At 39.4% G+C, this 14,289-nt stretch overlaps 1 protein-coding gene across 3 annotated transcripts in view; it reads right to left on the bottom strand.

Annotated features, from left to right (window-relative positions):
- YTHDF3 (YTH N6-methyladenosine RNA binding protein 3) overlaps positions 1-13,834 on the bottom strand; it is a 44,353-nt gene extending 30,519 nt beyond the window's left edge. Inside the window, exons 1-4 of one of the 3 annotated variants that reach the window (XM_030553173.1) lie at positions 13,286-13,834; positions 11,024-11,048; positions 3,731-3,779; positions 2,999-3,084 (exon numbers count right to left, since the gene is read on the bottom strand). In XM_030553173.1, coding sequence (XP_030409033.1) covers positions 2,999-3,084; positions 3,731-3,737 — 93 coding nt within the window. In that variant the 5' untranslated portion in view covers positions 3,738-3,779; positions 11,024-11,048; positions 13,286-13,834. The remainder of the gene's footprint in view (positions 1-2,998; positions 3,085-3,730; positions 3,780-11,023; positions 11,049-13,285) is intronic. The other 2 variants (XM_030553171.1, XM_030553172.1) reach the window with 2 other exon arrangements.
- Positions 13,835-14,289: the final 455 nt, after the last annotated feature.

The raw sequence follows: 14,289 nt of genomic DNA, 5'->3' as shown, positions 1-14,289 counted from the left end.
ACAAATAATGTTGATGCTCTATTTACAATATTCCCTTTTTCTTTAAGGCTACAGAAATCTCAAACAGATTTTTATCTGAGATTATATGGAAATACACCTATCTCATAGAACTGGAAGGGACCCCGAAAGGTCATTGAGTTCAGCCCCCTGCCTTCACTAGCAGGACCAAGTACTGATTTTGCCCCACATCTCTAAGTGGCCCCCTCAAGGACTGAACTCACAACCCTAGGTTTAGCAGGCCAATGCTCAAACCACTGAGCTATCCCTTTGAGTCTCACATGCATAAAGTTTATTTTTTCAAAGTTCATTTTAGTGTAAATCCACCTTTTTCTCTAGTAAAAAATTACATACAGTAAAACCTCAGAGTTATGAACACCTCAGAAATGGAGGTTGTTCATAACTCAAACGTTTGCAACTCTGAACAAAATGTTATAGTTGTTCTACCAAACATTTACAACTGAACATTGACTTAATATAGCTTCAAAGCTTTAATATGCAGAAGAAAAATGCTGCTTTTAATCTTAATTTAAATGAAAAAAGCAGAGTTTCCATACCCTGTCCAACCTTTTTTTTTTTTTTTAAACTTCTCTTTTTTTAGTACTTTACATTTAACCCAGTACTGTACTGTATTTGCTTTCTCCCACCCCTTCTTTGGTCTCTGCTGCTGCCAGATTGCATGCTTCCGTTTCCAAATGAGGGGAATGACCGGTCAGTTCATAACTCTAATGTTCACAACTCTGAGGTTCTACTATATAATATCAATCAGAGCCATCCTAAAGTCTGCTATGGGTATGGTGATGTTAACCTTTGACTATAGATAGGCATGGAAGGATGAGGTTTTTTTTACTGGTAAATATCAGTAAGCGCTGAGTTCACTGCCTACATACACGCTAACAAAAAAATTCCTTTTGATAACAGAAATTTACAAACCTGCAAAGAAAGAAAAATGCTGCTTGAGAATTTAAGGGTTTGATTTAAGAATATCAGTATATTTTGACAAGTAATGTTGACAATGTGCTTTTTAATGGTTATAAAGCTTTAACTTTTTGAATCTCAATATCTAGTGTCATTAAATTGTCTGATTCTACCAGGGTCTGACACTCACAATACCACCTGTATCTTAAAAAAAATGCTTAAAAATAAACATTGATATCTGTCAATTTAAAAAACAAAACTGAATTCTGCCACACCTAGTTATAGACTGATAAAGAACTTGAGAAATTCAGTGCTTAATATATTAAGCAAGATTAAAGGTACCCATATGTGAAAAAGAATCTATTCAACTAACTTGAAGAAGATCTTCAGTAGAGATGGAAATGCTTCATGCAAGTGCTGAGAGACTATTATAACACAGGTACATACAATCTGCAGAACTCACATGTTGTTACATTAGTTGTATTTGTTATAAGCAGCTCCTTCTTCATATACAAACCCAGTCTCGACAGGCCTTACAATATTTTGTATTACTTAAATATACATGGATTCCTGAAATCCAACTGGTAGCAAAAGAGGTCTCAGAATATTCAGTGTTTTACCAACTAACACTAAGTAACACATTTAAAAGCAAGCAATAAACCACAACAAGGTGTGAATTCCAACATGAATCCAAATATTGGACACTCCAAGGCCTAGTCATGTATTACTGCACTTAAAAATAATTAGAAAAGATTACAATTATTTTAAGTTTACTGTATTTTAGAAAATAAGTTTCAAACAAGGGCCTTATCCAATCCTTAGAATTAGAATCATGCTAGCTGTAAGTAAGAGAAACATAAGGATATTCATCAGTAAACATCTACATTGTGTATACCATCTAAATTTAAAAGTTCAAACCTGGGCATGCAAAATTACACTACCAAATCAAATTAATTCTTAACAGCAAAGGGACTAAACTAAGGTATTTTTTAAATAAAAAGTAGCTCAACAAATTAAAAAAATAAGACAACATAATTTGTAAATATGACTGCAGTTTTCTTATACTTGTTTCTTGCTGAGGTTCTCATTACTATTAAAAATTAAATTATGTTCAGTGCTTCGTGGGAGAACACTCGGTGTCTATTCAGTTCTGGATAAGAGATTATAAAAAGTACTCATGCATTTCATAAAAACAGTCCCACAATATTTATAACATCAAACATATGGTTCAATTCAATGGTCTAGAGAAGTAATGCAAAATTTGCATGTTGAGTTCACTCCCAGATCTCATAGAATAAAGGCACTGAGGAAGCAAAGAATTCAGCTCTTTGAAAGGTATAGCTCAAATCACTTTAAAGACTCCCTTCAGATGACTCAAGTGGCATTGATTGGTTTGCAAAGATGCCACTTCCCATCTTCCTCCCACAGAAAACAGCCCAGTGTTGTAATATCAAAGCAGGTGAGAAGGAAAGGAAAACCCCAAAATCCATTTCAACCACCTTCATTCCTTCCTCCATCCCAAAAAGAGTATACTGGAACTTTCAGGTTTATCTTAATTATTGAATTAAACGTTTTAATAAAAAAATAATTTAGTATTACAAAAGATGGAGGATCCCCAGTCCAGAAAGTGAAGTCATCCATTTACTGGCAGAAAACTTACACAACAGGCAATATTAAAACTTCAGAGGTCTTGATTATGCTATCAACTGTATATTAATAACTCCCATTGACTTCAGTGGAAATCATGTGTACACCACTACTATTACCTAGGGACCCAGGCACTATTGTCTTAACAATATAGCAGGGGTATAACTGAACTCAGTTAGAAGGCAAAAAAGTAAAGGATACATCTGATTGTAGAATGCATACGTATGCATATCTATCTTGGACACACAGAACCGACTAAACTTAATCTGATCCTTTACTTGAAGCTTCACAAGAACGTTACTATTAAAAAGATGACATGTTTTAGACCAATTACAGGCTAAGAATTAAGTTATATTTCAAACATGCAAATTGGTGTATGAGGAAAGCTTAGCTACACAAACTCTGAATATACTTCAAAATAGCAATGAATGCTCACCTGATTTGTCTGGCTACTTAGATATGGCTCAAAGTCATCATCATTTACTGCATCCTTTTGATGAATCGAACCGTTTTGTACTGAAACTGAAAAGCAAGCTTGTATTAGAGACACTCTCGTAGAATTGTGGTGGTGTAACTTAAATTCAAAGCAAAAAACAGTTCCGTCTTATTTTCTACTAAATTGTCATCTGTATGGTGAACTGCCTGTTCTCTTGTTTTTTAAGAAGCAGAACATCTTGTACTGATTCAATTACCAGGACTTTGTTACATTTTAGATCTCAGAAGTGTTTAAAAGCTAGTATACGATATTTGTCTCTGAGAGAGAAAACAACCTAAAGCCTAGGCTATTAAATCAAATGATGTAACAAATTTTGATGACAGATATATACATACAGTATTCACAAAAGAACAGCAAGTAAGTTTTGCGTGTAAGATTTAATTCAAGATAATTTCATTAAACTATATATGTTATAAAGTACTTGTTACAAATAATCAGGTAGACAGGTTCTCTTCTGTTTAATCCTACACTGCATTGTTGCATCAATTTTAATGAGTGCTTAGATGACAGTTCTTAGAAAGTAATCCAATGAAGAAACAACAGTGTCTTATAGCTCAGCTCAAGATTTACAAATACTTTTTAGGAAGGAAAACTTATGTTTCATGAATGAAGAGGTCTGATGGTTTACAAATCGATTTTTTTCTGTGATAAAGCACCTGCAGACACACTCACTTGGCATAATTTCACAGTGCAGGAGTGTGTCAGAGCGAACCACTTTTCTCTGCAGTCATAAGGGGGAAAAAAAAAACCAAACAAATGAATTCAGCATTATTGTCTGCAGAAAACTAGTACAATGAAGAACAAACCAAACTGTCATGTCACAGCTCAGTTTATAACTCTACTAAACTGCTTAAGGGTTAAAGTGCCCTGTTTCTCAGAGCTTCACATTTATACTACTATGGTCATAGAGCTATTTCCACTTTTTTGGGGGGGAAGAAATCTATGTTACTTTCACTGCAAGAGGAAATTTGCCATACCAAGTTTGTATAACACAGTAAACACACTTTTTAAAACTGTATAATATATAGCATAATGAGTACTCAAAGATTTAGGAAAGCAAGTTCCATTAGCTCAGGAAGTTCACAATTTAAGGGCAAAATCCTCTGGGAAAAAATGTGACTACCTGGGAGGAATGAATACATTTCCCAGTTCCTTCCAGCCATGGACAGCTTGGAACCAGTGTGAAGCGAGTGGCTCAACAGGTGGACAGAAAGATTATGCAAATAAGCTCCTTATCCACCCCCTTTGGCTCCTACTCTGCTATCCCCTGCAACCTTGTAGTAACACTAGCAAGGAAAGAGGAGAAAGAAGCAGGAGCTGAGTCCCTGAAGTGGTTACCCTCCCTCCCACACTTCCTGCCACCCATCAGGATGTCCCATTCTCCCCTTTCCTCTGGGATACCCTAGAATCAGAAGGTGGAAACATAAGACCTTCCTATCACTCAATCTCTCCCTCAAAAATGCCGGATTGCTCTCATTTTTTTAGTATTTTGTTTAGAAACAATATTATGAAGTTTCCACCACTTCCCATGGGAGACAAGTCTAGAACCTAATATCTTCCTTGCCCTTTCTTCTCCAACCTATCACTTGGGATTTCCATGTGAAAGATAGGCAGACTTTCCATGGTACCCCAACACTGCATTATATAGCATATCTGCCTGCTTCACAACACCAAAGCATGATACTTAAACACAATACTTAAGCACTTCTCCAATGTTATACCTAAGGCTAGAGTTACATCCCTTTCCCCAGATAGGGCACTGCAGCTACCTAACATCTAACACAGTCACTCTCCAGTGGATGGGAAATGAAGCAAGTATCACTCTTCATGATACCAATACCATTTTCCAAACAGATTCAAGTTGTCTTGACACAGCTTTGGCTGAGCTCCATGCAAACAGAATATGGACCTAAATTGGACAAGCAGGACAACAGTACAACAGATAAGTCAGTCAGTCTCAAAGCTGTGTGGGTTTCACAATGAGACCAAATAATTCTGGACTGCCATAGTGTTAATTTCCTAGTGATGAAGAAGTCCAGCCCTAAAAACGTTTTATTTTGGCTCTTCACTTTAACTGGCTTATTATTAAAAAAACAACATAGATAGCACCACACATTTAGTCAGTACTTTTCAAACAAGTTAAGATACATGATCTATGCTAAAAGCTCACCAATGTTCCTAATTCACTTTCACCTTGCTTGAACTATTAACTGGTAATTAACCAAATTACCCAAAAGTTCCCAAAAGCACCATTACCTTAATGCTACCCTCAAAATAAAATTCTATTGTCTACTTCCATAAACAGTCAATCTACTGACTAATCAGATTTACAGTATGTTCTTTTTACTATCGTTTTGCATTGAATGAAAATTTGTGGCAAAATATTCACCTGTGTCCTTTTTCACAAGTGATGGACACAAAAATGTAAGAATGAAATTTGCATTTGTGATGCATGGCTAGAAAGGGTTAAACATCCTGCAAAATAAACAACCCTCTAAACACATGTGGGGAGATAATATTTGTTTTTGTATGTATTTACATATGTATAAGTAGGGTTGACAATGTAATCAACAGTCGCTGTCTTATGCTGTCTTCTGATAATTCACGGATCAAAAGAACATCCTAGCATTTAAATGAATTGTAAACACAGGATATCTCTGTATTCATCTCTCTTTGAAATGTATAGCAAATAACCTGTGAATGGTGTAGGAACAAGTAAATTGCCTCATGTTAATTCTGTAGCTAAGTACCAGTGATGGACTTCATTCAAAGTCATTCCAATTACCTTCTGTTCCCCAAGGAAATCCCAACTTGTCAAAGAGGACGTGAAATTGTATTAAAAAATCCTTGGGCCCTGATTCTGTCATCTCAGATCTACTTAAGCTTCACCAGAGGAAGTTTGAGTCGCAAGACTTAGGTCCTAGTTATGCTGGCACGCTCTGAATATGATATTTGGACACTGGACTATAACGTATGAACTGAATTCTAAAGGAACTCTTTGCATCTACAAAGCTCACCAACTCTGCTATAAGAACGAAGAGTACTTGCAGCGCCTTAGAGACTAAAATTCATTTGAGCATAAGCTTTCGTGGGCTAAAGCTCACTTCATCAGATGCATGCAGTGGAAAATATAGTAGGAAGATATATATACATAGAGAACATGAAAAAATGGGTATTGCTATACCAACTCTAAGGAGATCAATCAATTAATGTGCGCTATTATCAGCAGGAGAAAAAAAAACTTGTAGTGATACTCAGGATGGCCTGTTTCAAACAGTTGACAAGAAGGTGTGAGTAACAGTAGGGTAAAAAAAAATAGCATGGGGAAATAGTTTTTACTTTGTGTAACAACCCATCCACTCCCAGTCTTTATTCAGGCCTAATTTAATGGTGTCCAGTTTGCAAATTAATTCCAGTCCTGCAGTTTCTTGTTGGAGTCTGTCACGTTCAGCCCTCAGCTAAAACCTCTCCAGCACATCAAGGATCTACAACCTATCGTGAAGGACAATCCCTCACTCTCACAGATCTTGGGAGACAGGCCAGTCCTTGCTTACAGACAGCTCCCCAACCTTATGCCCGAATAAATGTGTTAGTCGCTAAGGCAGTGATCCCCAACCTTTTTCGTCTGGTGCCACAGAGGACAAGCATCCGCCGAAATGCTGCCGACAAGCAGCAACGTCAATAGGCTTCGCCGCCGAAATGCTGCTGACAAGCGGCAATGTCAAAAGGCATCGCTGCCAACAAGCAGCATCATTCAGAGGCGTCGTCGACGCTGCTTGCCGGTGGCATTCTGGCGGATGCTCGTCCGCTGGCTAGTATGCGGGCGCCATGGCGCCTGCGGGCACTGTGTTGGGGACCCCTCACCCCCAAGATGCCAAAAGCACTCCTCGTTCCTTTTGGCTGATACAGACTAACATGGCTACCACTCTGAAACCCATCTCTGCTATGAATCTAAACCTCAATGAATTGAACTCATGTCTGCACATACGTTGATCTTTTAACCATTCCCTCTCTTGTTTTTTAATAAATTTTAGTTTAGTTAAGAAGAATTGGCTGTAGCATATATTTGGTAAGAGCTGAAACATTTATTAACCTAGGAGGTAATGTGTCCGAGCCTTATGGATTGGTAGAACCTTTTCTTTTATATGATGAAATAAGACTTTCAGAAAACATCATTTGATTTAGGTCCCTGGATCAAGGCCTGAGGCTGGATCATTTTAAAGGAACTGTGTTGTTTGGACTTCTGAGTATCCAATATGGTAATGGTTTATACTGGCTTGGTAAATCTAAGTATTGGAATATCTACCAGTTTTATGCCCCATTCTTTACAGTTCACCCTGCATGTCTTGTAATTTTAATACATTAGAACATGCAAATTGAGAAGAAAGTGTTTTGCAAGAGCAATAATCAAACGCATTCATAAGAAAAGGCACCTTTTTATGGGTTGAAGCCTATTCCAACCAACAAGTTCTCTCAGTAAATTGTCCAAGAGTTGACAGCTGTAACAGACAAAACCTTCAGAGAAACGTATTTTACTCATTCAGTTCTTGCAGCAACACGAACTCTTGCTTCTTTCACATAAACCTGAATTATAAATTACTACTCTGCTACATACAGATCTTCCTGGATCTCTATTTCTGGTTGCCATAGTGTATGTTTTCCCTCAATTTATAATTAATTGTCAATAGAATGTCAGATAAGAAGTCTCACAAGACCACATAATTTAGTTACTTTCACAATATTGTTCTAAGGTATTTTACAATTTCAATGTTAACTGCTCTCATACAATATCTTACTACTATTCCTACTTATCCTCTAATACCTTACTGCACTACTTCCTTTCCATCTGCCAAAGATGCCACCCCAAAACTACCCTTTTTTCCCCATTTTCTTCCATGTATGGAAATATATATATTCCTCAAACTAGTCTGTCAGCTCACTACTCTATCCTGCTTCAAAGACCACTTCAAACAGGAACCCTATCATGATCCCTGCAGGAGATTACCAACTGTTAATGTATAGCCAAGTAGGGACTACCAATATCTACTTTATTTATACCCATGACATAAATAAAAACTCTGAATGACTCAAAACCATCTAACTGTGTATATTAACTAGTCTATGTAACCAAGCACTCCTATCACTGTTACTTTCATCCTCCTTCCCCAATCCCTTTATCATCTGTAATATCTTGTCTTATAAGACTGAGCTATTTAGGCAGTGATTGTCTTTTATTATATGTCTGCATAGTGCCTAGTGCTGTATGTGATTGGGACATCTGTTGGTGATACAAACAAACCATTTTCACTAGCATATAGTTATAAGCAGTTAATATAAAGTATTTAACAGTTTGCAATCTAAAATAGTCTAGATCCAGTAGTTTAGGCCCAACATTTAGGTTTTGGAAAAAGGTTTTACTTAAAAGCTTTATTTGGATTCTAACATTACGCAGTATTCATAATGCACCTATCACAAAATTATGCTAGTACACATAAATCGAAGTAAAATTCACTAGTCTATGTTCATTATTAAATAATTACCAGCAATCCATGCATCAAAAGGTTTAACTTCTATTTCAAATACAGACAATACAGATCAAGCAAAACACAGGATGAAACTCAAATTGGTGCAGATCTCCATGAGATCACCTTTAAATAGCTTAGAAATAGTGTAGTTTAAGGAGAAAGTTGAAGGTATAGACCTCTTGGCATAAAAGAACAAGAGGTAGTGCCATGCACAAAGTAACATGGAAGAAGACGAGCAGAAAAGGAAAAAAGCAGGTGGTTAAAAGCTAGGCTTGAAAAGAGAGTAATGAGTGGCAAAAGAAGAAGACATGGAAGAACAGAAATGGAGGAAAGAATAGAGTTGTGCAATGCTTTGACAGCCAAGGAGAGAGGATTTAGGAGGTAAAGTTCATTCAGTGGTTCACCACAAAGGCTGAGATTACGATAGAACATTCTGATAGGTCAAAGTTGGGACAGTACATTTGGGAGACACCTTTAAGGAGCTGTGTTGATGAAAACGTGGGTACAGTTAATATTGCTCAGGGACAGAGCCTATATGTAAGACGAGACTGAGAACAAAAATCTAAACAGTGACAAGTTTACTTTTCGATGAATTAAATGTAGTAAATAAGAAATTCAAGTAGTACACAAATGATATAAATGGTGAAACCTTCTTCTGTTGGATGATTTTTAGTAATAAATATGGCATTTTTAACGATGATTATGAATATGATGGTATCATTTTCAAACACTTTACAAAGAATATAATGTTCATAGTTTAATGACAATTTTACTGCTATAAAAATGATTTTTTTAAATATCATCCATCCATATGAGATGTTTCCTACACTATGCATGAAGATATCAGTGAGAATACAGATTATATCTATCACGCAGATTGCACTCTGTATGTGTGTTGTTAGCATAATAAAACTGCTGATCTCCCAGGAAAAAACAAAACAAAAAACAAACAAACATGAGAAAACTGAGGCGGAGATGGGGAGGGAGGTCACAGAATAAAATCTGATTACTATATTAAACAAAAGATTATAAACTGCAGGACTGAGAGAAGTGTTAGTCATAAAATATGATCTGGAAAGTCACAGCCATTTAGGCACAGGCATTTCCAGGTACTTTTAGGGGGCAGAGTTAAGGAAAGCGAGTAGAGTTTTTGTGGGGGAGGATAAGCTAAGAGAGTATGGAATTTAAAGAGCATTAGTAAGGTGCTAACAGATAGGTGGAAGAAGTGAAAACAGAGAAGCTGGATAACTGCTAGAAGAAATACTCTGTACTGGATTCTGAAATGAACAAGACACCAGTGAAGATTTCTCAGAATAGGAGTGGTGATGTGTTCTGTTCATGGATATGAGTAAGAAACGAAATGAACACACATGATCATTGTTCTTTAGAGCAAATGACCCTCATTAGACATTAATAAGTAACAATGAATAGGGTTGGTGTAAATGCCTACAGTATACTCAAGGATATCACGCCAACATTTTCACTGAAAGATAGCTAAATGGAAACAGCTACATCTTATCCCTTGATTACTCATGACAATGATTACTTTGATAAGCATATTAAAGCATTTTTACAGTGATATATCATGTTAAAAATAAACGAAAAATACTCTTTGCACACCACTTCTAGTCATGCTGGTGTGATAAAATCAGTGTGACATGGCATTTACCAGCAGTGGTTTTTACCAGATAAAATCATGTTTTTTAGTGTCCCAGGAAAAACTAGTTAGTCCCAGGATATGGCATTATCTATTTTAAAAACTGCTTCTTTAATAGACACTACAATATACTTAGTTTTAGTTACATATTCAAACTGTGATTACGTAAAGATTTGGAGATTTTATTTGTACAACTCTAAATTAAAGTAAAACTGCAGTGAGTATAATACTAATATATGTCAGTATAAGAGTGAACATTAGAATGTCTGTATACATTTTGATTTGGTATTTTCTCAAGCAATTCATTACTCACATTTCAGTTTTCAATATTACATAAACAAAAGTCCAAAACATTTTATTATATGAAAATGACAATAATACAGTATGAAGCATGCAGAGTTTCATACTAGCAGTCCAGATACATTTGGCCATGCAACATTCTGTAGCAGAGGACCAACTCTGATGTAGTGGATAGAGCAAACCTATCCCTCAGCTTTGAATGGATGTATCTAAAGCCTGAAATAATTCATTCTACGTTTGCTGAACTTGCTCGCCACTGAAGCAATTATTTTCCCCAGTTTCCTGGTCTAAACCAGGGTTAAGCTGGTATTTACCAACATCCTGTCCTAAATTAGATAATCCAAGGAAATTGCCAACCTTGGATAAGATGGGTTTTTAGAATATCTTGTAGTTACATTCACTTTATATAATTGGTTGAGGACATCTTTTTCCATATATTGCAGGATCAGGGCCTCAGACATAAATAATAAGGAATTATCTTACCTTTATTTCCCTGTCCTTTAGGTCTCTGTATATAAAAAGGTAAAAAAATAAAAGGAAAAATATTAATAGGGAAATTAGCAAAAACTAAAAATCCTTGAATTTTCCATTCATGATGGTTTATGTTTGCTGATTTTATCATTTAAAGGAACAGTCAACTCAAATTCCACCCAAAACTTAAAATATGGTAAAAATACATGTTAATAAAATCCAAGACAAATAGAAATGTCTCCACATCTAAGAAGGTCTCGTAAAAATAACTATCAAAAACATTCCTCTGCAGTGTCTGAACCCTAAAAGCTGCAACACTGAATCTGCAAGGTAAATTGGTTTTGTTTTCTTATTGTTCAAGGTGAGAGAAAAGTACTAAAGAAAATAAAAGTAAAATAAAATTTTAAGAACATCCTCCTTTTTAGTAGGCTAAGGCTATTGCAAATACAGAAACTTGTTTACAGCATGTGATCTTTTAAACTGACAGTTGGGTACTACTGTTACTGAAGAATGGACCAACATTTACAACACGTAGCTCAGTGAGGCACCCTTTTTACATGTTTTTCAGATATTCAAAGGAATGTATAGTAATATAAGGCAAGACATTCAGTGGACTGAGCATTGGGCGGGGCGTAAGACAATCAGTTATACATGTCCACTCCTGTACAATCATGCTCATTTCCACAGAGGAAACAGAAATAATATCAGAGCTGTTGTGAGGATTAGTAATTATAAAGCACTTTTAATCTGTCAGACAATAAGCATTATTATAAAGAGAAGGTTATAATATCTTGTATAAAATAAAATTCTGTTTGGAAAAAACAAAACCACGAACGTAAAGTTCTAATGCACCCACCACCTTTCCTCTGGCACATACATTCCACTAAGCCGCAGTGGGTCTTCCTTGACTCCATCACCCTTTAATGACTTGCTAATTTGTTAGTCACTCTTTCTCTTAATCCAGACAAAATGGAAAAAACCCTTAACTCTAAATAAAAAATCCTTCATATCCAAGCACATACCAAACACAGGGACCCAGGGCCTACCCCAATTGATAGTGGAGTTGTGGGCTAGTGACCCACAAAAAGAATGGGATGAAAGAAAGAGAAGGCACTCACAAATAGGAATAGTATCAGAGGGGTAGCCGTGTTAGTCTGGATCTGTAAAAGCAGCAAAGAATCCTGTGGCACCTTATAGACTAACAGATGTTTTGGAGCATGAGCTTTCGTGGGTGAATACCCACTTCTTCAGATGCATGTGGTGGAAATTTCCAGGAATGAAGAACAGAAAAAACACAGCTAGGAAGCAATATGGCAGCCCACACAGGCAGAGGAACTATGGAGCATGTACAGTATACAGTACAGAGGCCAAGAGACACAGACAGGATTTGAGAGGAGGATGCAGGAGCAGAACATTTTGGGGAGTGGCAGAGGCCCAAGAAGGAGGCAAAGGCCTAGAGGTTGTAGGGAGAAAGAGGTAAGGAGGCAACAGAGAACCAATGAAGAATAGGTAGAGAACAGGACAACTGAGGCGCAGGGCAGGGAAGTGTGGAAGACAAGGAAGCACAAACCCAGGGAGGGGTATGTCTGGGGGAAGAGGAGGTCATGCAGTTGAGAGCTTTGAGGAACGGGAGATGTCAGAAGCCCAGAGAGAAGGGGGGAGGGGGAAAGAAAAGAGGATTAAGGACAGGAAGAGGAAAAGGAGGCAGCATCACAGATCGGAAGGGAGTTTTGGGTGTACGGGCAAAGAGAAGTCTCAACCGTTACTCAGAGCGTGGGTAGCCAAGAAGAGGGCAGCAAAGACCCATATCCAAAGATAAGGGAATTGTTGGGCATACTGGGGGAAGACAGAGTCCTAAGGAGGACGTGGTCCCAGAGAGGGAGATAAAGGGGAATCAGCTGCCCAGAGGAGGAAAAATGAAGAACACATCAGAAGACAAGATGTTGGGGAGCAGAAGGCAGAAACCTTGGGATAGGAGGTGCAAAGAGGCTCGGAGCGCAGAAGGGAATCTGGCGCGGCTCAGATGCGGCTATAAATAGGGGTCTGCGGCTGCCTGGATCCTCCCCGCTGGGGGAGAAGGTGAGGAGCCCACGATGCAGAGCGCAGGCGGCGCTGAGCCGTGCTACCGGCCACGGGGATGAGGCCCGGGAAGCCGCGCTGCCCGCCCGACGGCGGAAAGGGCCCGGCTGGATTCCGACCCGCCTGGCCGCGCAGGCCCTTCCGCCTGGGGCTCTTCCTCCTCCCGCCCTGCGCCTGGGCCGCGGCGGCCCGTACCTGATCGACGCTGGTGGCTGACATTCTTCACGGGGAGCCGCGATCCCCTCGCTCCGCCTGGGCCTCGAGTGACTCCCGCACACACCGACCGCGCCGCTCTCCCCGCTGCCGCTTGATTGTCGCCGCCGCTGATCGAGTTCCCGCTGGAAGGAGCCGGCCGGCCGGACGCAGCGCTGCTTCCCCCCCTGCTCTAGGCGCCGCTTCCCCACAATGGCGGACAGGCTTCGGCTCCCACTTCCGCTCCCGCCCTGACCTTCCGCTCCATCGACGTCGCCACTGACCTTTCCCTTCCTCTCTCCGCCTCCCTGTCACGTGAGGGTGGGAACGGACCCGCGCGCGCACCATACTAGGGACTCAAAGAGCGGGGGGAGGGGAGGGAAAAAGTGGCGCCGATAGCGACTGCGCGCTCCAGTCTCCAGGACGCGCACGCGAAAGGAGACTGCTGGAGAAGCCAGAGGACGCTCAAGAAAGGAGCTGAAGCTGTCTCAATTTTTTCCAATACGCATGCTCGCTGAGAGTCCTGAGGGACAGCCTCCAGAAGCCCACAGACTGCGCATGCGCATATGAGAAGCGTCTCCTCTTAAGGGGTTTGGGCCAGCTGATTACTGTCACCGGTGGGGCAGGCTGCCAGCCGTTCGTGGTGGCGGACGTGCTGGGGCTCTTTGCTACAGATCTGACTTATTCCCCGTGCAGCTCTAGAGGCTCCCGGAGAGGAAATGGAGAGAGATGAAGGGGACAACTTATTACAACTTGCTCAACCTACCATTGTGTTTCTATACAGTTGTGTCCCGTGGATGAGGGACATGATCTGAGCATGTCTGCCTGCGCCCCAGTAACTACTCGAGCCGTTCCCCTCTGTTGCCCATAGCTAATATTGATGCAATCCCCCTGTGCAGCTAGACACCGGTGTGCCCCAACGTAATCATATGTAACCCCAGGGAGCAAATTTGCACCCTGGTGAGTGACTGTTGAGTTTGTATATCCCAGTAATGTGTGTAATTCCC

Source organism: Gopherus evgoodei, chromosome 2 (assembly GCF_007399415.2).
Source record: "Gopherus evgoodei ecotype Sinaloan lineage chromosome 2, rGopEvg1_v1.p, whole genome shotgun sequence".
Lineage (NCBI taxonomy): Eukaryota > Metazoa > Chordata > Testudines > Testudinidae > Gopherus > Gopherus evgoodei.
The sequence above is the reverse complement of the archived record's forward strand: the minus strand, read 5'-3'. Positions and strand labels throughout refer to the sequence as shown.